This window comes from Astyanax mexicanus, chromosome 2, assembly GCF_023375975.1.
Source record: "Astyanax mexicanus isolate ESR-SI-001 chromosome 2, AstMex3_surface, whole genome shotgun sequence".
Lineage (NCBI taxonomy): Eukaryota > Metazoa > Chordata > Actinopteri > Characiformes > Acestrorhamphidae > Astyanax > Astyanax mexicanus.
The window spans coordinates 19,772,501-19,797,881 of record NC_064409.1 but is presented as its reverse complement, the minus strand read 5'-3'; the positions used below and the strand labels follow the sequence as shown (position 1 = coordinate 19,797,881).

The window sequence follows — 25,381 nt, the reverse complement described above, 5'->3', positions numbered from 1 at the left end:
CTGTTAGACTGTCTCTCAGTCTCTGTTTTACGAGTCGCTGCCATTTCAGAGTAGTGTAGAGAAGTTGAGCAACGGGTTAAAACGAAGCATCTGATCAAAACCTTCTGGCATTTTTAAATGACAGATAAAATATAAAGCGCATGTGTGACATTACATTTCCACAAAGACGGAGAGAAAAAAAAGAGCTGAGGAACAGAAAGAACGAATGTCAGGTTATTCTCTCGCTTTGTCCTCAGTGCTCTCTCTCTCTGTATCTTTGTCTCTTTCTCTTTGTCTGTACCTGTGTGTACCGGTGACTGTCAGGGACGTCCCCTGCCGTGCTTTGCCGCGGTTATCTCACCCGTCATTTCCCCTGAACACTGAGCTTCACTGGGCTGCCAGTGTCACTTACTGGAGGTAATAGCTGTCTCACTCATTCGCCCGTGGCGGTATTTCAGCAGAATGCTTATTCATACACTTATAATGTTAGGTGATATCGCCCGGGTGACCTCTACCTCATGTGGTAAGTGAGGGCTTAAAGCGCTCATTAAATGAAGCTACGTGTGAGATTAAATACATAACGGGCTATTTGCCCTCAGGGTCCGCTATTGTTGATGATGATATACTGGCTACACAAGCTAAAGGGCATGTGTTTGAGGATAATTGATCATGATCGTCTGATTACTCCATGTGCTTGTCATGTTCATCAAAAATACTACATTCTAATAGTGTCTGAATCAGCAAGGTGAGAGGGGATGTGTACAAAGGGTTGGGTTAAAAAATCTAAAAATACTGCTTAAATCCAGCATGCTAGCTACATCTTTTGCTACAGATGTTGCCTGTGCAAGAGTGCCCTACACCTTTGTGAGCATTTATACATGTGTGTTTATGTTTCTGCATCACTTTGCCTTTTAAAACTAAAGCTGGCACCTGCCTTCAAGTCCACTGCTGTGTGTCGAGCCACCATCTGTGTTGACAGCTCTACTGTGTGTCCTTTAGAACATGCTACAGTCCTTGAAAGTCTCAAGGACACGCTACACTCTTGGCCAATGAGCAACAGCTATCCAAGAGTCTTAAACAGCTCTGGAAAAAAAATGAGACCACTTAAAAATGATGAGTTTCTTTGACTTTACCAAATTGAAAACCTCTGGAATATAATCAAGAGGAAGATGGATGATCACAAGCCATCAAAGCAAGCTGAACTGCTTGATTTTTTGCACCAGGAGTAAAGGCATAAAATTATCCAAAAGCAGTGTGTAAGACTGGTGGAGGAGAACATGCCAAGATGCATAAAAAACTGTGATTAAAAAACAGGGTTATTCCACAAAATATTGATTTCTCAATTCTTAAAACTTTACGAAAATGATCTTGTTTTCTTTGCTTTATTTGAGGTCTGAAAGCTCTGCATCTTTTTTGTTATTTCAGCCATTTCTCATTTTCTACAAATAAATGCTCTAAATGACAATATTTTTATTTGGGATTTGGGAGAAATGTTGTCCAAAGTTTATAGAATAAAACAACAATGTTCATTTTACTTAAACATATACCTATAACCCTGGTTTTGTCTTGCGGGTCAAAAGTGATTTATGTTTTCATGTGGGCTGTACACCACTAGGGTACAAAGATTGGCTTATGGGTCATTTTTGACCTATGAATTATAAAAGCATTTAAACACCAGAAGGTACACAAAAAGGTAAGGCCACAAAACACACACACAAACTCTCTCTAATACACACAGCATCAAACATCATAAAGATGACTCCAGGGCCAACAGTGTATTCAGCTGCCCATGACCAGCACATTTCATCCCATCCACCTTTCTCCTGCTCATCACAACAGCCATGGAAAAAATCATCCTGGAGAATACAAATTTGGAAGATTCTAAATTTAGTTAGGCTGCTTTATTTCAGGGCTTTGGTAGGGCGGGTCATTTTTGACCCATAGGACAAGGGGAGTAAACAGAGTGTTAAGATCGCATAAAGGGATAAATAGCAAAATCAGAGAAACTGATTCAGAAACTGAAGTGGTCTCTTTTTTTTTCAGAGCTTTAATAGACTTAGACCTGTTTAAATAGCCTTATAGTAAGAGAATGACTTGGTACTACAGACTTGGTATTGTCATCCAATGAGCATGGCATGAGGATAATTAATGCTTCTACGTCAAATGCTCGTCATAGCCTTGGTGTACGCTATTTTATATGATCAATAATAGTATCATTACAAGTTTAGCTCCCTTACATAGTTGCCTGAAACTCAGCTACTCCATGTAATGCAGACGGGCACTTCAAGTGTAGTGTATTTTGGTAGGATATAACAGAATAAGGTTTGAAACTGATTTTTGGGGGAAAATAAGATTGAGGCAATATAAGCACAAAGAAAATAACTGTTGGGATTAAAGACTGAGAAAAAAGAAAAAATTAATAGCACATAAGAACTGGCCTCACATAAAAACTAACCTTTTAAATGTGTTCTTTTCTGCTCCTTATTATTTACATTTCGGGCACAGTCTGCTTAAGGAGCTCTGAAATGATTTATTCTGCTAAGCATTTGCTTCTTTATGATTTATGAAGATCTTGCTGTCACCATTACAGCAAATATGAAAGTAATTCGTATGTGTAGCTCCCATTAGGCCGATTGTAAATATGGTATTAATATTTATAAGCGAGTTAATCATTATGAACCAGTGCAGGAAAGAACGGCGCGTTATTTATTGCTCCTGTCAGAGGAAAAGGGAAAAGTTGTGAGAAGTGAAGTTGAAAGTTTCAGTGGGTTTGCGGGGGAGCTGCTGTTTATAGAGAGAGAGAGGGTTTTTTTGGGAGAGAATCCCAGAGCTTATGCTCCCTTTACCCCCGACTCATTTCACCTGACTGTCACTCAAATCCTCTATATGAGCTTAGATTGGATTGCTGATGGATCTCCAAACATTCATTAATGTGGGAATTTCCTCAGGTCGCTGCAGCGTCTGCGGCTGCCATATTCCAGTGTGTGTGTATGATGTGTGTGTGGGCGGAGGTCTACCGGGACACACACACACACACATGGTTGCCTGGAAACAAACACACACACACACATACACACACAAAGTGTGTTCTAGAAGATGCTAGGCTGTCTTTGTTTTTGGCCTCTTGCTGTGAGACTGGGAGTGAAATGCAGATACACTTTTAGCATATCACAGAAAGAGTGTGTGTGTGATTGTGTTTGTCTGTGTGTGCGCACGTGAGTGTGTGTGTGTGTTTTTTTTTTTGGTTCATTAGGGTTTGAACTTGCATTTGGAAAAACAGCAACCCATACAGCATCAGCCGTAACATTAAAACCAGCTTCAGAGAGTTCCAGTTTAGTTCTCCAACACCGGGGCTGGATTTGCATTAGCGTTAGTCATAAACCGCAATTACCCCATTAGGAGGTGAGTATTATCGGGCTGTAGCCTGCTGCTAACCTCGGCTAGCACTGCTGGAGCAGCATTAGCATTACCCGCTAACCGCGCTAGCTCTCTCGCCCACTCAGAGGTGAGCGTATTGGACTGTAGTCTGTGTGTTTACTATGTTAAAACAAGCTGCGTGGGATGAATCGCTAGCTAATATCGCTCTTGCTTACCGGAGCACTCAGGGTTTCTCAGTGTAGCACTCTCGGGTGGTATTAGCAGCTAATGCTAATGCTAAAGCTTCAGTAGACGTCCATTAAAGCATTAAAGGCGCACCTTATAATCCGGTGCACTTTATAGTACAAAAAATATGGTAGCTGAAACATTTGCAACATATAGGCCTAATCCCATTTCACCCCTTGGCCCACCACTCGCCCTACCCCTCTGTTTTGCACGTGCACATTTATGTCTTTGGATTTCTGATTCTTGTTAGACTGGAGGGATAGGGGGAAGTTTAAGCACTACATGACCCTTCAAACTAAGATTTTTCAGAGAAAGAAACACTCAAAACAGGAGGCTATTAGAATCACTGGCAAGATGGCAACACAAGCGACCAAAGAAAGCCACAAATTAAGTATTTTCCTTTTTAAAAATTATGATAACCACAATATTACCATTGTTTAAAGTGTATTTTCAATGTTTGACCCTCATTGTATGACTAGTAGTTACTTTTAGTTCTAGTTATCTAACTTTCCCGTTCCACCTTAAATGGTGCAACAGACAGCAGAGGCTGCAGCATTCAAGGTGGAACAGAAGAATAACAGAAAATGAAAGTTATATTCCAGAGGTTTTCTATTTGGTAAAATAAAAAAAAAAACATAATTTTTAACTGCTCTCTTAAGTGGTTGCTCCTCTGCTATAAATCTGTATTGTGTGCTTAAAAGGTTGTTCCAAATCTTAGAGGGAAGGATTTCACCCCTTCCGCTTCCAACCCCTTAAGAAGGGCTACAAGGGAAACAAGGGCTAGGAGTACAAAAGGGAAACGAGATTGGGTCATAGTGTAACTCTGATGAGTTGTGTTAGTGTGTAAAATGATCTTATTTATGTTTTGTGTGTGTGTGTGGGTGTGTGGTTGTCTACAGGAGTAGATGATGGAGCAGACATCCCCCGGGACATGGTGGTGGGCATTTATGAACGAATTCAGCTGAGAGAGCTCCGCTCCAATGAAGACCACGTCACCTACGTCACCAAAGTGGAGCAGAGCATTGTGGGAATGAAAACAGTGAGGACATTTTTTTTCTCCATAACTGCTTTTTTTTACTTCATACTTTGTGACGTTCCAGATAAATACAGATGAATGAAACTGAAACACCTGGTTTTAGACCACAATAATTTATTGTCCTGGTGGAAACAGGAGAGTTGAGGTGCACATTGCATTCTCCTGTGATTTGGGCAGCTGTGGTTTTATGTTTTTTGGATGCAATCCGGGTTAGCACCCGAACATCCCTTTCAGACAGCTTCCTCTTACAGCGTCTACAGTTAATCCTCTTGGATGTGGTTGGTCCTTCTTGGTGGTATGCTGACATTACTCTGGATACCGTGGCTCTTGATACATCATAAAGATTTGCTGTCTTGGTCACAGATGCGCCAGCAAGACGTGCACCAACAATTTGTCCTCTTTTAAACTCTGGTATGTCACCCATAATGGTGTGTGCATGCTCTTACCCTGCTAACTGAACCTTCACAATCTGCTCTTACTGGTGCAATAATGTGCAATAAATGAAGATTGGCCACCAGGCTGCTCCAATTTAGCCATGAAACCTCCCACACTAAAATGACTGGTGTTTCAGTTTCATTGTCTAACCCCTGTATTTGTGCCATGAGGACAGACATGAGTCTACTTGGAATTTGGGGGAACATCTTCAATTTTTCCTTGCAGATTGTCTCCAGTTCCATCAGGTTGGATGGTAAACATTGGTGGACAGCCATTTTCAGGTCTCTCCAGAGATGCTCAATTGAGTTTAGATCAGGGCTCAAGAATAGTCACAGTTGTTCCGAAGCATCCTTTGCTGTGATATATCAGTTTTTCCTTTTTTGATACATTTTTAAAGATTTAAAAGATTAACTTTTTTTTTTTGATTTTGGCAAATGACTGCTATGAAACAAAGAGTGAAACATTTAAAGGGGTCTGAATACTTTCTGTACCCACTGTAGAGACGGCAGAACAGGTGGTCGTTGACTATTATACATAAGTTTCGTATCCTTTGAAACATCTGTAAGAGGAATTGAGTTCATAGAAACAGTTATACAGAAAGCTTACAGGCAACGATGGTTGGTGTTCAAAGAAACTTGTATGAAAAGGTTGTTGTCCATAGAAATAGCAATGAAGAATGTTTTATCTATACTATGTCATGTGTTATATGAAACAATAAAGAGAGTACCATGCTGGGAAAAGCTAAAAAAAGAACACAAGAAAACATAACCATGTTAAACTACATAAGGCCAAGAATAGTGAAAAAAAAAAGAACACAAAGAAAAGAAAGTCCCTAAACAATAACTTAAATACAAGGGGTAGCAAGGGGGGACCTATACAAAAAAATGTCTACATTGTGTAAAATATATAAGTAGACCTGTCTTACCTGTTTGCATCCACAGGTGGTACAACCAGGACCATCAAAAGCAAAAAGTTATTTGCTCATCCATTGTTTCTTCCGAAATCAGGGCATTAAAAACATTTATCCTGCTTTTGTTGGAGTAATTCTCTATTATTCAGGGAACACTTTCTATTACATTTTGGAGCACTGGAGTGAGAATTTGATTGCCTTTAGCAACAAGATGCTTGTTAGCGAGTGCAGCGCTAGCTCTTTTGCTGTTCAGAGGTGTCAGGGTGACCCAGGCAGGGAGACGAGGAGACGGACGCAAGTGCAGGTAGGGAGATTTAATAAATATACAAATAATATAAATAACAAAGAAATAACTAGACACGAAATAAACCAAAACAAACAAGAGAAAATAACAATTTAAACAAACAAACAGGGAGGCTAACAAACAAAGAACTAAACAGAGCTAAGAACATAAACAAGGAATAAACAAGAAACTAGAAACTACCAAGAATAACCGAGAAATAAACAAAACTAAACAGGGCAGGGATATATATATATACAAGGGAAACAACAAGAAGCAAAACACTAAGCAGGGAACTAGGGAGCGAGGAAATAAACAAGAAACAAACGAGAAGATAAACACTGAACTAGGAGAGGCAAGGAACTAGAACTAAAGGTACAAGAAAACGCTGGGAGACAAAACAACATGGGAAGGTGCAAAGACCGGCGAAGGACAAGAGATAAAGGAAGGCTTTATAACACACAAGGGAAGTAAAAACAAAAACACCTGGGGCTAGGGGGCGGAGCTACAAATTGACACAGGTGGAAAAGTACTGAGACAGAACACAGGGGCACAGGTCACGTGGGACACACACAGGCACGAGGACAGACAGGAAACAGGGCCAGGACACTGTGTTAAAACAAGCTACGTGGGACAAATCACTAGCTAATAGCGCCCTGGGTTATCGAAAAACTCAGATTGCCTCAGTCTAGCACTATTGATCACTATTTATGTCCCACGAGCATGGTGGTTAGCAGCTAATGCTAATGCTGCTGCCCCTTAGTACTGAAAAAAACTTCACCAAAAAAAACTCACTCTTAGACAATCTTATAAAGCTTAATGTAAATAAATGGAACTGCTTTATTCGCCCAAATAAACCGTTTTCAGATTCAGAGAAATCTTCTAAGCCAAAGGGGGTTAAATTAACCACAAACAGAGACATAATACAGTAAAATAGGTTACAGCAGCGTGTTAGAATTTAAGCATTTGACATGGTCTTTTCTCTCTCTCGGCCATCTTGGTTCCACCCACAATTCTCTCCCATGGCTCAGAGAAAAAGAGAGAGAGAGAGAGAGAGAGAGAAAGAGAAAAGAGATAGACAAAGTGCCTGCAGGTAACATATACAAACAACTAAAAAGATTGTCTACAACAAATAACAAAGTTTTGTGCTCAAAGAAACAGCCAAAAATGTATCTATTTCTGTAAAAACAGATAGAAGAATGGATGATGTCCATAAAAAACAGATGTAAAGAAGGTTTATACCGAAGAAAGAGCAGTAAAAACTAATGTTGTCTATAGAAAACCTTAAAAACAGTTATTGTTCATAGACACAACAATAAAACAGGTTATTGCCTGTAGAAAGTTCACTGCACATTATTAAAGCCACCATAAAAAAAGCATAATCAATATTTAGCTTTTTGTAGGAACTGCCTGAAAAAATATTTTGTGTTATTTCAGTCAAAGACCATAATAATTGATTTATACTACTTCCATTTTCTCACATTTGTCACATAAACCAGCTCTCCCACCACGTTTCATCAAATTTCATAGAAACATCATGATGTTTCTAATTTATTCAGAATAAAAAGCTGCATAAAAGTGCTGAATCTGATCTTCCTTTTCTTTGATCTGGTGCAGGGAGATATTAGGAGCGACTGCGTGTCCTTTCCCCCCTCCGTCTGATTGAGAAAGCTTTGACTGAGCTTTGAGCTTTGATTTGATTGAGCAGATTTAATAAAAGCTCGACAAGAACAAAACAATTCCTGCAATTTAATCAAGAGAAATGTGCCACCGCAGAGTTCACGCGTTCACACGCCACACTGTGTTCGTTATACCCGATTAACTCTGCCAGGTTTAAAGGCGTTACGTAATTATGTAATTATGTACACAGTTAGTGGAGTATATTTGTATATTTTAATGGAGTATATTTGTGTGCAGTTTACTGGATTTGGTTGGCCCGTACACTTTGGAGATTGCTTTTCATTGTAACTATGGCTTTTATTAAGGTTCAGCTCTCATCTCGCTCATCGCCCCCCACAAAGCCCTGTTATTACAGTGCACTCTTCCAGCTAAACCCAAAGAAAGTGATTACAAACCCACCATTATTCCCTGATTAAAACGCACAGGTAGCATAAATCCTCTTAAATAAATCCGCTTTACAGTATCCACTAACAGAGATGCAGAATCAGAGGCCGGAGAATGGATGGAGAGCTCGGATGGAGAGAAAAGCTGGTAAATGTTTTTTGTGGCCGTCCAAGCACTTTATACTGACCCCTTCATACAGGTCATGCAGTGTTAGAGGTGGGTGGAGTTTTGTTTTTTGAAACACAATCTGTATCCAGGTCAGAACCGCCACTTTAGTATGTGGTATGGAATTCCTTTTCATATCTGATACACAGATATGTACATGTGTGATCCTGTCTTAACAGCCATCCTGCGACCTTTATGTCCAGTTCATCACCAAGGGGATTGAAAAATGGACGGCATCTGTGAGGAAGGGTTTCTATAAAACCCCATTTTTGCTACTTGAAAAAAATAAGGGTTCTCCATGGTCATAATAATAAGCAACTAACCCAGCTGGCATTTCAACGTTGAATAAACTTTGATCAACGTTAAAAGCACACAACGTTAAAATTTGGTTAAAATATGACTAAAGTAACGTATGTTGTTGTTTCAACGTTAAATCAACGTTTCATGTTCAGTGGTTGTGCTAACATTGAAATTTTAACCTTGAATCAATGATTAATGTTCAGTGGTTGTGCTAAAGTTGAAAACACCGGCTAGGTGTAGCCCAGCCCTTTTACAAAAACCACACCTTTTTTGAATAGAGCTGAATAACGTTTAAAAAACTAATTCTGTGTGGATATAAAATTTAACAATATAAGCAGAGGTTACACTAGCTGCTGCATTTAAATAATAGAGGTAGAATTAGAGTATATAGGGAAAAAAACGTGATTGAAAGTTGTCTGTTTTGCCATTGAAACCTATGGGGATGGGTGGAGTTACACTGCTTTCTGCAACCGAACAGCAGGGGGCGCCCGACCTGTGGTGGCTTCACTTTTGAGAGATGATGCTCTGTCCAGCTATACACAGTGTATAGTTCTGACTAAACGGGTTCTTAGCAGTAAGATGATGGTCCTAGATGGTCAAGTGAGCTTCACACTGAGCACTCTATCTCTATGTTAAGATGTTATTAATGCTGAGATGCATTTGGGAAACTGGGCCTACTAGTTCTCTTACCCACCAGTTAGACAGGTGTATCTAATAAAGTGGCCGGTGAGTGTGTATCAGTATTTTTTTGTGCCCTTTATTTAGGTTCTAATAGGTGGATCCATTTGACCAAAAGACAAATAGTTGAGCAGTATTGGAGGTATTGAGTTTATGTGTAGGCTCCTCCCCCTTCTTGAGCTTCATGTGTTTATTAGCAGTGAGAAAAGATGAATCAGCGCTGTTATGTAGACAGGCGGTGGTAATGTGTGGAACGTGAGCACACTTTAAAAGATGAACGAGGGCCTGTCAGGGACTGAGCATTGATTCACTGGAGTGGCTCCGCCCCTATTTGTCCATGTTGTATGTACATTATATGTGTGTGTGTGTGTTGCTAAGCGGGTGATTCATGTCTGCATTTTAACAAGGCAGCTGAGTGAGCAAGCGAGTGAGAGAGAGAGAGACAGGATGACAGATTTTACTGTAGATGGACTGCTGTGTGTGTGTGTGTGTGTGTGTGTGTAAAGCTGACACACTCACTGGAGATGGGTGTCACACACACGTCACGCAGATTATTTGCAGACCGATAGGCCTAAGCATACACACATACATGCAATAAATGTACACACACACACACACACACTAGTGCAAAGCATACACACTTATCCTGATGATTCAGTTTAACTCCAGGCTGCAGAGGGGCTGCCGTCATCATTGAACACAGCACTAAATATATCACACACACACACGCACACACACACACACACACACAGGCACGCACACTGGATTTCTTGCCAGCTAATGAATACATCACCTCGGCTCTGCTTGGCTTAATCATCACACACGCCGCTGCCTCGCTGCACATGCAGAAAAAGCCTCGCTGAGACCTGCCTCCAATCGGCCGTGCTGAGTCTGCTGTACTGAGCATGCTCAGAAGCAGCAGTGTCCTTCACATGCTCTTGCAGCTTCGGCTCTATTTGATCTGGCAAAATGTATTGCACTGAATTGGCTTGATTCCTTTTGGTGGACCAAAAATAAGCACAGTTAATGTAATTTGTTATAGTAATTAAGTAGTAGTATTTTTGAGTATCTGTACTTTACTGAAGTACACTCTTCAGTAGTTGTACCCAGAATCAAGTGTTGTATTTCAGTGCCATTTAGAAGGAAGAGAAAAGTTACCAGGGACAACTAATGATTTGACTGACAATCATTACTGATAATGCCTTTTGGGTTTTCATTAATAAACATAAACATCAACAATAAAGTAAATAAATGCTTAAAACACATCACCCTGTGTTTAATCCATCTACAGGGGCTGGACAATGAAACTGAAACACCTGTCATTTTAGTGTGGGAGGTTTCATGGCTAAATTGGAGCAGCCTGGTGGCCAATCTTCATTAACTGCACATTGCACCAGTAAGAGCAGAGTGTGAAGGTTTAATTAGCAGGGTAAGAGCACAGTTCTTTCTTAAAATATTGCAATGCACACAACATTATGGGTGACATAGCAGAGTTTAAAAGAGGGCAAATTGTTGGTGCACGTCTTGCTGGTGCATCTGTGACCAAGACAGCAAGTCTTTGTGATGTATCAAGAGCCACGGTATCCAGGGTAATGTCAGCATACTACCAATAAGGACCAACCACATCCAACAGGATTAACTGTGGACGCTGTAAGAGGAAGCTGTCTGAAAGGGATGTTCGGGTCAGCCTACAGCAGATTAGCCCCACCCATCCATTAACTCTGAGGTTATAAGGACAGTGTTTCAGACCGGATGGCTTTATGAACGAACAGTGGATAATTTTGGCTCCGCTCCAGAAAGCTGCTGTATTTATTAGAGATAGTAAAAGTAAAAGAGGCAGATGCTGATCTTTTCTGGGCTTTTATGTGCTTAGAGTAGGTTACAGTTGGGTTAAGTGGCATATAGAAGCATTTACACTCACTCATACAGCGAGAGAGAGAGAGAGAGAGAGAGAGAGGTCAGCTGGAATGCCATTATTAGGATTAAAGCCATTTGAATCATGTAAATCTCCCTTTGTTCCCATTGGAGGATGAATTGGAGGATGATGTGCCGTCCCGAGACCTGGACTGAACCTAACCTACACCAGATCTGCATTCATTGTTTTACCAGGAACATGGTATTTGTTTGTGTCCCATGACTTCCTGTCCAATGGCAAGTTGGTGTTTTGTTTCAAAATTGCAGATTTAGATAGATATCACCTTACAACTTATACAGGTGTGAGCAGTTGTGTTCAAAATTGTTCAACCGCCAATGCAGTAAAGGGATTTAGCAAGTTTAACTTTTTTTTTTTATCTTGTTCACAATTAGATCAAATAAGCACTTGTATGATAGACAAATGCAACTTAAATTACAACAGTTTTTTTTTCTTATATACCAACAAATGTCCCTTTTGTGATTTCCTCATTGACAGAATTATTCAGTCACATAAAGATTACCACTCTCAAGAACAGAAGTTTAATCAGTTGTTTTCAATTAGGCACTGAAAGCACCTGTTGATGTGAACAGAACCATGACAGGCGTTTTTTTTTTTTTTATGTGCATGTAATTTATGATGTAAATAAAAACTGTTTTAGCTATATTCATTGATGGAAACGAGTAATCTAATGAATTATTAACTAATTTCCGACACCCCGTTACTGCAGGTTATTTTAGCCGCTCAATGAACTTTTTTTGTGTGTGTGCGTGTGTGTGTGTGTGCATTGTGTGTTTGAGTCACAAAGGAGGGGAGGGTGAGATAACCGCTCTGAGAAACACACTCTGAGAAGGTGGGGGTTACGGGGTGAATAACACATAAGTAACGCAATAGTTACTTTTAGTGGTAACTAGTTACTTTTATAATGGAGTAACTCAGGAACTCAGTTGGAGAAGTAACTAGTAACTATAACTAATTACTTTTTTCAAAGTAACGTGACCAACACTGGCTATATTTTACAAATTATGATTAAAACTAAACTTATTATCCATGTTGAACTTGAAGTAATGAGTATGTTAATACAATGTTTCCATAATTTTACAAATTCATTTAAAAATAATTAATAATAAATACAACTTGTTACCATAATGTTACCATGTGATTACTTACTTGTAATGACCTGTTACTCTACTATTACTAACTTATTATTTAGTAACAAATACAAAACGGTCAGTTAATTGATGTGTGAATACAATTTGTTACCTTAATATTATTACATTAATACTCAGGTGTTACAGAGCTATTACCTCCATAAATACTATTTTATTAATCAGTAACAAAAAAGTAGAAAATTGATATTTAATTTATGGATGAATACAACTTCTTACCTTACTTATTAGCAATGTGTAAAGTAAAGTGCTACCCTAATTTTATATGTGACTAAATGGGTTGAATTTTTTTGTCAGTGATATTTCAGAAACTAGCTATTTATTTATTGATTTTATTATATATATATATATTTTTTTTTGACCGTGCTGGTATCCATTTGTTTTGTTTAACATTTTTGGGCATTGCACAGCATGCTGCTTTTAATGTTCCTTTAGATCCAGGGTAAAACATAACTGACATACACTGTTTTTTAAATCTGGTTAAATTGAAACCCACGCTTGTATGATAGACGGCCTGACATTTCTATCATCTTATTGAGCTGTCAGCTCAGAGTTTAGCCTCAGCTTGAATGAGTTGTTATTCAGTGTTCTGTAAAGCTGGTTGGCGTGAATGAATGTGTTAGTGGGAGCAGCATGAATGGGTCAACTGAGTTTAAACTGAAATGAATTGAGTTGAGAAGTTAAACATTATTCCTGAGAGTTCAGCTGCCTGCTCTCGGCCTCCAGCTCCAGGGTTTGTGTGCTAGACGACAATTCCCTGCTCTTTCCCTGCTCTCACTTTCTCTCGCGTGTGTGTGTGTGTGTCTGTGTGTGTGTGTGTGTGTGTGTGTGTGTGTGTGTGTGTGTGTGCGCATGCACCCAGAGACTATAGATTTCCCATCAGCATCTCGCTACATCAGTCGCTCTCACATTGCTGTTTGGGCTCCTTCTCCCTCTTGCCTCCATCCGGCCTGATTGTAGACTTAGTACACCCAGAGAGAGAGAGAGAGAGAGAGAGAGAGAGGGGGGAGAGAGAAACAGAGAGAGAGAGAGAGAGAGACAGAGAGAGAAAGAGAGAGGGGGAGAGAGAAACAGAGAGAGAGAGAGAAACAGAGAGAGAGAGAGAGAGAGAAACAGAGAGAGAGAGAGATAAATAGAGAGAAACAGAAAGAGAGAGAGAGAAACAGAGAGAGAGAGAAACAGAGATAGAGAGAGAGAGAAACAGAGAGAGAGAGAAATAGAGAGAAACAGAGAGAGAGAGAGAGAGAGAGAAACAGAGAGAGAGAAACAGAGAGAGAGAAACAGAGAGAGAGAAACAGAGAGAGAGAGAAACAGAGAGAGAGAGAAACAGAGAGAGAGAGACATAGAGAGAGAGAGAGAAAGAGAAACAGAGAGAGAGAGACATATAGAGAGAGAGATTGAAAGGGACTGAAGAAAGACACAGACAGGGACACAGAGTGAGAGAGAGCTCTTTATTATAAATCATATGTTTTAGTGTTTTTTTTTCTTCTTATAGTAATTAATTTAATTGTTTACTTAAACTTGTGTTCAAATTTACCTGTACAGTTATCTTATGTTAAATGTTGTCAGGAAAATATATATATTTGTTAATCACAGCTTTGGCAATACAAATGTGAATATTTGTCATGCTAATAAAGCAACTTTGAATTGAATTGAATTGAGAAACAGAGATAGAGAGAAAGAGAGAGAGACTGAAAGAGACAGACAGGGACAGAGTGAGAGAGTGAGAGAGAGAGTCAGTGGAACAGGGAAGGATCAATGCTCCCGGTTCATGCTTTCTTTAACAGATGCTCTCAGTTCTGAAAGTGTCTCACTGGCCTCTCCTCTCAAAACAGCTTAAACTCTGGCGCTCTCTCCCCACATCACTCCTACGGTGATGTCTGCAGTACAAGGCGTCTGTGAGCTGATGTATTGGAACCAAGTCGCTGTGCTTTCCTCCGAGCGCACTCTGATGCTACTCAGCAATGCTGCATCAGCAGCAGCTCGAAAAGAAGCGGTGGCTGACTTCACATGTATCAGAGGAAGCATGTGTTAATCTTTACCCTCCTGGTGTGTTGGGGCATTACTAGTGATAGGGGGAGTCCTAGTGATAGGGGGAGTGGGTTGGGTAATTGGCCGTGTAAATTGGGGAGAAAATGGGAAAAAAATTGAAATAAAATTATAAAAAAAGGAAAATAATAGTATCTGCTCTTTTAAGTTTTGTACATTATTCATTCTCTTGAATTAGTGTTGCTCTGTTAATCTCAGTATTAGAGTCAATGCTGTTTCACTCGTCTCAGAAAGTCACATCCCTCCGTTTGTTCTTTAATCCTCAGGTTCTCTCAGTTCCACACAGAAGACTGGTCTGCTGTAGTCGACTGTTTGAAGTGACCGACATCAACAAAGCCCAGAAACAAGCTGCTCACCAGAGGGAGGTCTTCCTCTTCAACGACCTCATCGTGGTGAGAAAGCGGCACCAGACCCACAAACTCTGCACACATTTTTTAAATATCTAGAATTCAGTTCTCAATTTTTTAAATCGCAATAAGGTTTCATTTTTTAACGGTACTTATGGCCTCACTTGTCTCACTTAATTATTAATTAACAATGGTTAATATGCAACTCAGGGTGTCAGGTGCTGTGCACCACCTGTGCACTTAGTCCACCTCCAGTGGTACCTTTTCCTCTGCATTGTGTTTTTTTTTTTATTATTATTAAAGAAAGGAGGTAGACTGGACACCAGTTAAAATGAGCGATGAAACTGCACAAAAACATGAATTTGTGGAAATAAGCAACAAACACAGCCATATTTTAGCCTTAAAACATGAATATTTGACCTTAGTATATTAAAACAATGCTATTCCCTCTATAGCTGTACGTTTAACATAAAACAATGAAAATACTATTTAAAATATTGGTACCACTTTAAAATAAGACTACCTTTATAAAGGGTATATAAATGGTTAATTTCAATGTTTAATAATGCCTCACCTAATAATTAACTATTATTATCAATTAAACATTTGTTGAGACAGTGTGTAACCAATTAATAATGTTTATTACTGTCACAAGTACTGTTATTTGTGACACAAAATCATAATTTTGTTCTGTTTTTAGTTTTTTTGTTTGGTTTGTTTTGTTTTTTACATTGTTTTAACCATGTAGCAGCTCTGTACACTCTGTGAATAAACTCTGTAAATAATTTCTATATACTAATAGAAATGCTGTAAAATTACTTGGAATAATTCATATGTTTCATCAACTCAGTAAAGTTAATAAAGTTAATATTGTTAGGTTACATTCTCTTAAAAAAATCTTTTTTTTTTAATAATTAAAAATACAAATTAAAGCATCTTCAAACTAGTATTTAATTACGTTAATTAAGCCAATTAATTACCAAATGTGTCAGCCAAAGTGCTTTGCAATAAAATAGGCTAAAATAAAAAAATATATATATATATATATATAATAATTCAAGCAAACAAGAAAACATGAGGAATAAAAACAGCATAACAGAATAAAACGTGTATGTATGTCAGGGCAAGACAGGAATGAGACTGGTGCAGATACAATAAAATAACTTTATTAAAAGTTATAGAGCAGACAGGGGTAGTCAATGGAAACAGGGTCAGTACCAGTAATACACAGTGTAGAGAAACCATACCGTAAACTGAAGACAGTCCAGAGGTCATACACAGGTAGGCAGTATCACAGGGTAGGCAAAAATCCAAAATAGTAGAAACAGTCCAGGTCATACACGGGTATCCAACACAAGGGAGTAGGCAAAAATCAACGTCGGTAGAAAACAAAAACAAGATCATACATGGATAAAGGCAAGGGCAAGAGAAACGCTTTGTATTGTAGGAATTACCAAACAGATACTCGGTGAGGTGTGAGCGTGAGCATGGTCCTTAAATACTGAGGATAATCAGTACTCGGGACTTCCTGGTGGTGTCATGTGATGTGTCATGTGATCAGGAGTGTGTGTTGTGTCATGGAGTAGTGCGTTCTGGGTATTGTAGTTGTTACTGTGGGAATCGCAGATAGAGCTGGATGTGGGAGACTCAGACATGCTTTCAGCACCAGACATGACAATATACAAAAAAGAGGTAAAAAAAACAATGAGTAACCTATTTTACAGATGCTGTGGCCTTTGTAGTAAATGCTGTCCCTCAGAACCTATACTAACACAGAATTAACACTTTCAGATGCTCCATTTATCATTTTATTTTTTTAACTTTAATTTAACTTTAATTGCTTAAATTGCTTAATGTCCCTCTGTGTGCTTTAGAGCTTGTTATTATCAGGAACATTCATCCCTTCTTCAGTTTTCATAACTGAAAACATTATTGCTTTTCTTTCTCTCTCACTGTGTGGATTTTTTTTATTTTTATTGTCTTTGTGTGAGTCTTTAAGTGATTCTAAACATGGATTTCCAATCTCAGAAATTAGCTTTAAAGGTTATGTCTGATCCTTTTTAATAGGTTACACTGTTCACAGTTTTTATATAGGTAAAGGACCATTCTGCTCACTATAAAGCACATTCCCATTACTCTTTTGCACCCCTCAGAGAGAGCAAATCCAATTCTGCTCTCCCTGGCTCCGGCAGTTAATGGCAAGCTGCATGACCAGGATTCAAACCAGCAATCTCCCGATCATAGTGTCAGCACCATAGTCCGCTGGACTTTTGATAGAGCACTTTAACCCTTGTGTGGTGTTCATATATTTGTCACTCGTTTACTTTGTTACTTGTATTTAATTCAGCAGAATTAAGCAATTTTACAATAAAATGCTTGCTTCACCTAATTTGCAAGCAATATAAACAGCTTACATGGTTAATATTTGGCCTTTACCTTTCTTATGTTACATTTCTTTTAAAAAGTGCTACACTTTTTTTATAAAATGTAAAAGAAAATGAATTAAACTCAAGATATGAGTAGAAAATTTGTTTAGTTTCAAATTTACAAATGAAGCAATGTTTATTAACCCTTGGCCAAACATACTGTATGTAATATAATTGGTAAGGGGGGGGGGGGGGGGGGGGTTATCGAAAATGTGTTTTGATATATGTTTTTCACAAAAAATGAGCCAATGCCAATGAGTTTGAGTTAGAAAAAATCTTTTTTTAGTATCATTTGATGAAAAATGAAAACGGGTCCCACAGACCCGAACACCACACAAGGGTTAAGTACTTTTACTCAAGTCTGGGTCTTTACTGCTTTATACATCTCTCCTATAAACCCACTCAGGATCCATGGTCACCTGTAACCCACTGAGATGGGTCATGGTTAAATTACTTGTTGTTGTTTTATATATTAGCATTTGCTAAACCCTTGAATCCTGGTAAAAAAAGACCTTTGTAAGGGACACTCTTTGCCCTTCCCAGTGTCTCTTTTGACCACATGGAACATGTGAACAAAACTTTGAGGTCAATAATGAAGTCCTCCCTGACCCCTCCCCCCCTCAATAGTCCTCCTAAGTCATTAATTTTCCGAGTGTCTCACAGAATGGCTCCTGAAATTAATCACAGATTAAACGTCTATTATAATTAATGCAGCCATTAGGGCGACTCTGAGGTTATCGCACACGAGTATTAAACTATTCTCATAATTACGGCTTCCCATCTTAATCTTCCGGCGAGTGGGAGAAAAATCAAAACCTGCATTTTTCTTTTTTCCTGAAGGGGCCGAGGAGAGGGAACGAAGCCCTGGGGGAGTTCAGTGTTTCAAGCGCCGAATCCGAATCACATCACGTTCAGGACCAAAAACGCCGCTCCGGCACACACAAAAGAGGCGGGAAAAATAGGGGTCCTAATTAGCCGAATCGCTAACCTTCTCGTTTTTAATTCAGACGGAAGGTTATGAAGTTTGAGAGATATGAAAGAGGGTGAAAAACAAGGCTCTAACAAGTATCAGTCAATTATGAGTAATTATACTGCAGTTATGTAATTATGATGTTGTTCTCACGGTGGGTGCTGAGAGTTAAGCTAATGCGGGGTTGGGGTGCTAATTGCGGAGAGACTGACGTTAGCGGGGCGATCATTACTCTTCTTCAAACAGGCTTGGCAGGCCTGGACGTCGGTGTCAGAGTGATGTATAGTTTTAATATTCCGGCTTTGTGAGTGGGCCTGTGGGAGGTACACTAAGCAGACAGTAGGCTCTCATCTCTCTTTCTATCTGTAACCCTCATTTATTTCTCTTTCTCTTCTCTTTCATTTACTCCTTCTCTCTCTTTCTCTCTGGTGCATTCCCCCCTTGCTTAGAGTTAAAGGAGTAGTTTAGAGGGGGAAAAAAATACATTTTACTCTTACAGTTTTCCCCTTTGGCTGAAGTGTAGTTGATCAGATAATACAGAGCATAACTGGCAACCGAGATCTGCTTCTTTTAGCTTTGCAGTAAACAACGGAAATACAATTTATAGACTAAAGTATTGGGACATGCATTCATCGTTTCTTCAGATACGAGATCGTGGGTTTGGAATAATTTACAGTAGAATGTAGAACACATATTATTAACAGATGTTTACCTCTTCCCCATGGTTACAGCCCACCTATATGTCACATGGGACCAATCTAGTCCCCATGTGCAGTGTACAACCCAGATGAAGCCCATCAGTTATTGAGTTTAGTCTGTTGCCAATGGCAGTTTATTTTCTATTGGCTGCTGCTACCTTCTAAGGGCATACTGGGTGTGTCCCCAGGTTCTAACACTCACTGTCAGTGTGTATTCACCCCCCTATCCCCCATTGCTACCTTCTTAGGTAAACTTCATAGTAGCAGATATTATAATAAACTGGGAGTCAAGAGTAATAACAATAGTAATAACTACCTACAACCAATGGGATCCCATAGAAAAAATGAACCATGGACCCAAAAAATATCCTCTACATGGCCATTTAAAAGGTTTTTAACTGTGATAGTCAAAAAAATGTAGGTAAAAAACGTATAGCATGTCTTTGGTGCTTTTAATGCATTTAATATTGTTCTGTGTTGAGGAGAGAAGTACATATTTCAGTATTAAATTGGTCAAAAATGTATCAATTCAACTGCTTCATATGAACCCCTTCATTTTGGAGTCACTGCAAGTGCTTATTCTCCTCTATAGAGATTCTCTGGCATGGCATCACTAAGTCTCGTGTACATTTAGTCCTGGCTTGTTCTTTATGACAACACATGTTTCTGGAGACCTGCTAGGTTAGTCTGCAATTTCCCACTGTGAAAAATCATGTAATTTGTGACCATATGTCGCTGATCAGATGTGCAGTACGAAAGGTTCATCAACTGAAGGACTATTAAATGTTCATCCTTATTCTTTTTTTTTTTTTTGAGACCTTTAATCATTTCATGAGAAACATTAACTCATTTAAAAAGTGTTGGCAGCATCTCAACATCTCAAAAAAATAGTTGGGACAGGGCAACAAAAGGCAGGACAAATAAGTCGTACTAAAACTAACATACATAACTGGGTATAAAATAAACATTTTTGAAAGACAGATGGATCAGAAGCAAAAATGGGCAGAGATTCACCTGTCTACAAAAAGTTGCATCCAAAAATTGTGAATATTTTTTGGGATATCCCACCACCTGTAGCACATAATACCATCAAAAGATTTAGAGCATCTGGAGAAATCCCTGTGCACAAGCTACAAGGCCAACGTTCAGTATGTTCACTGCATCCAATTAAATTAATTTAAGCCAAAGCTCATTCAAAATTGACTCAGCAACTGAGCAAAAGAGTCTAAGCAACTGTTGTAGGTCAGATGAATCAAAATTAAAACAAACAAAATGGTGTCAGCTTTTAAGTATTCCATTCAGGTACAGCTTCTAAATCTTAGTCTGAACTTTGCCTGAGTTCTTTGAGTCTGAATTATTTTTTCTTTACTATCCAAAGTAAGAAAATCACTCTGTAGCATGAAGAGTACATTATATTCATGTGTCATATTAGTGTGTCTGAAAACTGTTCTGTTTTGACCCTCAGATACTGAAGCTGTGTCCAAAGAAAAAGAGCTCCGCTGCCTACACCTTCTGCAAAGCCATGGGCCTGCTGGGCATGGGGTTCCACCTGTTTGAGAACGAGTGTAAGAAGATGGCACCACTTATTATCATCTGTTTACTGTGTTGCAGTTCTTGTCTGTTGTCTTTCTTCTTTACTAAAAATTATTTCATTTTTTAGTGGTCAATGGTGGGTCTGCACAAAACCCTTTTCTAGAACCCTTATATTAGTCATATTAGTATAAAATATGTTAATATTACTCTACTGCCTCAGTCCACATACTTCTTTCACTTTCAGGTGCTTTCTCTGTATTTGTAGATTGTCCAAAAATGCTCAAATAATGATTTGTATTTATGAGCCCAGGAGTAAAAGAGAACTACACTTCCTGCCTGTAGAAAGAGTCCATTAACAATGACTATTTTTACTCCTTACATACAGGAGTTGGACAATGAAACTAAAACACCTGTCATTTTAGTGTGGGAGGTTTCATGGCTAAATTGGAGCAGCCTGGTGGCCAATCTTCATTAACTGCACATTGCACCAGTAAGAGCAGAGTGTGAAGGTTTAATTAGCAGGGTAAGAGCACAGTTCTGCTCAAAATATTGCAATGCACACAACATTATGGGTGACATACCAGAGCTCAAAAGAGGACAAATTGTTGGTGCCCATCTTGCTGGCGCATCTGTGACCAAGACAGCAAGTCTTTGTGATGTATCAAGAGCCACAGTATCCAGGGTAATGTCAGCATATCACCGTACTAAACAGTAAGCTGTAATAATTCTCCTCCGCCTCTTTCCAAACTCCGCCCCGTGAATCTCGAGTGATTTCCTGTTGGGAACGAACGCAGCGTTCATGTGGAGAGGAAACAGCAGCCATTTAATGTCTAGTCCTAACTAGAAAACTCTATCATTTACCCATAAACAGCCATCTCAAACTCTCTCTCTCTTTCCCTCTCTCCCTCTCTCTCTCTCTCTCTCTCTTTCAGCAGCTGTTCTGTAATTAGTCGCTGTGAGATCACTCACTCTTTTTCCCCCACTCCACTTTACTCTGCTGTGATTGATCCAACCGATCAAACCAGAGAGGAGTAAAATCCAAACAAACAATCCACAGCAAATGTCCAGAGGGGGAGAGAGAGAGAATGAGAGAGATAGAAAAAGAGAGAGAGAGAGTAGGAGAGAAAGAGAAAAAGAGCGGCTGCAACTGGCAATAAAAAACACTTAACTGTCAAGAGGTTTTAGTAAACAAACAGCCTGCTGGATGTGTGTGGATTCGAGCGCATGCAGGGGTTCTTAATATTTTAGATAAGAGATATTTTATATTAGTACAATATGGTAGGGTATAGTCCAGTACAGTATAGTACAGTACAGTATAGTACAGTACAGTATAGTACAGTACAGAACAGTAAAACATGCTGGAACATGGTTCGGCCCCCTCCCCACATCCCAGCTGGCCTGCACTCACACTGCGTTTAAACAATTCGTGCCTGAGTATGCTCACATCATTACTCAGTGGGCTTGCCGGTGTTGTACCGAATTCAGCACCCCCTCCATGAAAAGCACCCTCTTTCCTGGACACATCTTCTTAATAAAAGAGAGATAATTCGCTTTAATTTAGAAATAGTGTAGTACAGTATAGTATAGTATAGTATAGTATAGTATAGTATAGTGCAGTATAACCTGAAGACCTAATGCTGCTCACCTAAGGCAAATTAAGATTACTCACAATAGGCATGGTTTGGTTGAATCGTGCCGAAACACAGTTCTGCCCCCTCCCCACTTCCCCGCTGGCCTGCACTCACACTGCGTTTAAACAATTCGTGCCTGAGTATGCTCATATCATTACTCAGTGGGCTTGCCAGTGTTGTGCCGAGTTCAGCACCCCCTCCATGAAAAGCACCCTCTTTCCTGGACACATCTTCTCAATAAAAGAGAGATAATTCGCTTTAATTTAGAAATAGTATAGTATAGTATAGTATAGTATAGTATAGTATAGTATAGTATAGTATAGTATAGTATAGTATAGTATGGTGCAGTATGACCTGAAGACCTAATGCTGCTCACCTAAGGCAAATTAAGATTACTCACAATAGGCATGGTTTGGTTGAATCGTGCTGAAACACAGTTCTGCCCCCTCCCCACTTCCCCGCTTCCCTGCACTCACACTGCATTTGACAATTCGTGCCTGAGCATGCTCACATCATTACTCAGTGGGCTTGCCGGTGTTGTGCTGAATTCAGCACCCCCGACCATGAAAAGCCCCCTCTCTCCGGGACACGTCTTAATAAAAGTCGCTTTAATTTAGAAATAGTCTAGTATAGTATAGTATAGTATAGTATAGTATAGTATAGTATAGTGTAGTATAGTACAAGGGCTTTAACTAATGATTATTTTGGTAGTCGACTAAACTGATGATTTATTTTTCCGATTATTTGATTAGTCAGCGATTATTTTTGCCATGTCCTCCATCTCTAAAAGTGATAGAAACAGCTAATTTAAAAAGCATTTAAATGTGTAGATGTTGTTTAAACGTGGAGAGTACTGATATTTAGTGAGTAAATATGTAAACTGTTGTGTGTGGGCACTTTTGGAGACACAGATTAAGTTGAGTGTAACCTGTGTGATTGAGCCATTTACCCCCATTTATCCCCTATTGTGCTTCTGTGCCCAGCACTCTGTGTAATGCAGCACTGTTGGAAATTAACAATTATTCGACAATGAAATTTGTAGTCGATAAATTTAAATAATCGACATTGTCAATTATATCAACTAATCGTTGCAGCCCTAGTATGTACTGATGCCCTGATGGTACTCACCAGTGGCCAATGCAGGAAATGAGCTTTGGGTGGCATATAAAAAAACGCCTTAGTGCTCTTAGAGAAGCCATAGTAGTATAGTATAGCATTACATAGCATTGCTTAGCATTGAAAAACATTGCATAGCATAAATAGCATTACATAGCATTACAAAACATTGCAAAGCATAGCATAGCAAAGCATAGCATTGCAAAACATTGCAAAGCATAGCATTGCCTAGCATAGCATTGCATAGCATTGCAAAACATAGCATTGCATAGCATTGCATAGCATTGCATAGCATTGCATAGCAAAGCATAGCATTGCATAGCACTGCAAAAACATTGCATAGCATTGCATAGCATTGCATAGTAGAATGTAAGTCATTATTTCATACTTTATTCTAGCCCTGCAGTGTGATTGGCTGAGAGATGTTCTAGAAGTGAAAGTATTGCACAATAATGGCAGGCTGGCCAGATATACAGTAAGAAAGAAACAATTTAAAATGATACAAATAAAAGATAAATTTAAACTTCATGCATTACTGTTATAATCACCAATAAACATTAAAACAACTAAAAGCTCAGATAAGACAAGCGCTTAAAAACTATCAGAGCTCATCTTATTTTCTTTTTTTTCATCCCTCTTTTTCTGTGTCACTCTGGCAGACTATCCTCATGCGATAACCATCGTGTCTCCGATATCTGGCTCGGATAAGAAGCAGGTGCTGAACTTCTGCACTCAGAGCTCTGAGGAACTGCTGAAGTTTGTGGAGGATCTGAAGGAGTCCATCGCGGAGGTGACGGAGATGGAGCAGATACGAATTGAATGTAAGTACAAAATGTATGCTACTTGGTTTGGTCCATACTTGGTCCATAGAGTTCTCTAGTATAACACCGGTAGTCTCTGAGGAAATACCTTGTTTAGTCTGGAGATCTACTGTATGTTGGGACCAAGTGAACCATGATTGCGAACTTTTGTTTGAAGGTTCAGACATTCAGACTAATTCCAGGAAGTTGAAGCAGGCTATCTTCACTCATTAAGCAGTAGAAGAAGAAAAAGAAGTGTGTGTGTTGTGTCAAATCAAATCTCCTTCAAATGCACACTTGTATGACAGTGGAATGCAACAGATTATGCTGGTGATTATTGTATCTACTGTAACTGTAGATTAACCATTGTTTATAAACAAAAAAAAAGAAATCAGATGGGAATCCATTATGCTCATTCTATGTCTGATTTTGGCATGGAGGCAAAATATGGCACAACACCTAGAATAGCAACTTTCTGAATTGACAACATTTTACTGCCCAACACACACACTTCTAGAAACCAGTCAATGTCAAGCATAGAGAGACTCCGCCCATGTAGGTGATGCTGACAGAATAAATGTATACAATAAAACACATCAGACACATTATTTTGGCTCTGACATTCAGTCTTTTGGTTTTGCCCACAATTAGTATCAGTATTAGTGACAATTTTAGCCAGAAGTAGCCAGTCACGATCATTACCACCCACTGCACTGCTCTGTCCACTGTGGGTGGTAATATTAGCTTTCTAAGATGTATTCCTGGAACTCATGTTACTCGCGTGACACTGTGGATGGAGGAAAGGTGTTTAGTGGTTTGTTTCAAGTGAACTGGTACAGTTCCTCTGCAGGCGTTAGAGCTATCTGCTCCATTGCTGTGTGTGGGGTTGTGTGATTGGTTCATTTTGTAACATAACACTTCAACTTAACACTTTTTCCCTTTATTCATTTCCCTTTTCATCAGTAAAATAATCAATCACTAATGCCTAATAAAGCCTAACTCTGCCAGGACTGGAGCGAGAGTACTGTAATTAGCTTTTGGAGCCAGTTCTGGTATTGACAGCATGGTAATAAACACTCGTCTTTTGTTAAACTGCATGCAGAATAGTGATGCATGGAGTGGTGCAATCAATCCACACTTCGAACAATGTTCTTATGTGTAAAAAAAACAAACCAGCGATAATTAGCCCCTCCCCCAATTTAGCCCAGAATTGGTACTGGCCGTCACAGTAAGTACATAAACATTCAGTTTTGATTTACAGTAATTTTTGCACTATAAGG

The 25,381-nt window shown here is 39.2% G+C and overlaps 1 protein-coding gene across 4 annotated transcripts in view; it reads left to right on the top strand.

Annotated features, from left to right (window-relative positions):
* Positions 1-25,381, top strand: part of iqsec3a (IQ motif and Sec7 domain ArfGEF 3a) — a 269,750-nt gene that overhangs the window by 212,556 nt on the left and 31,813 nt on the right. For all 4 annotated transcript variants that reach the window (XM_049473704.1, XM_049473702.1, XM_049473721.1 and 1 more), the window contains 4 exons: positions 4,482-4,621; positions 14,847-14,972; positions 20,487-20,586; positions 23,961-24,122. In XM_049473704.1, the coding sequence (XP_049329661.1) occupies positions 4,482-4,621; positions 14,847-14,972; positions 20,487-20,586; positions 23,961-24,122 (528 nt within the window). The remainder of the gene's footprint in view (positions 1-4,481; positions 4,622-14,846; positions 14,973-20,486; positions 20,587-23,960; positions 24,123-25,381) is intronic.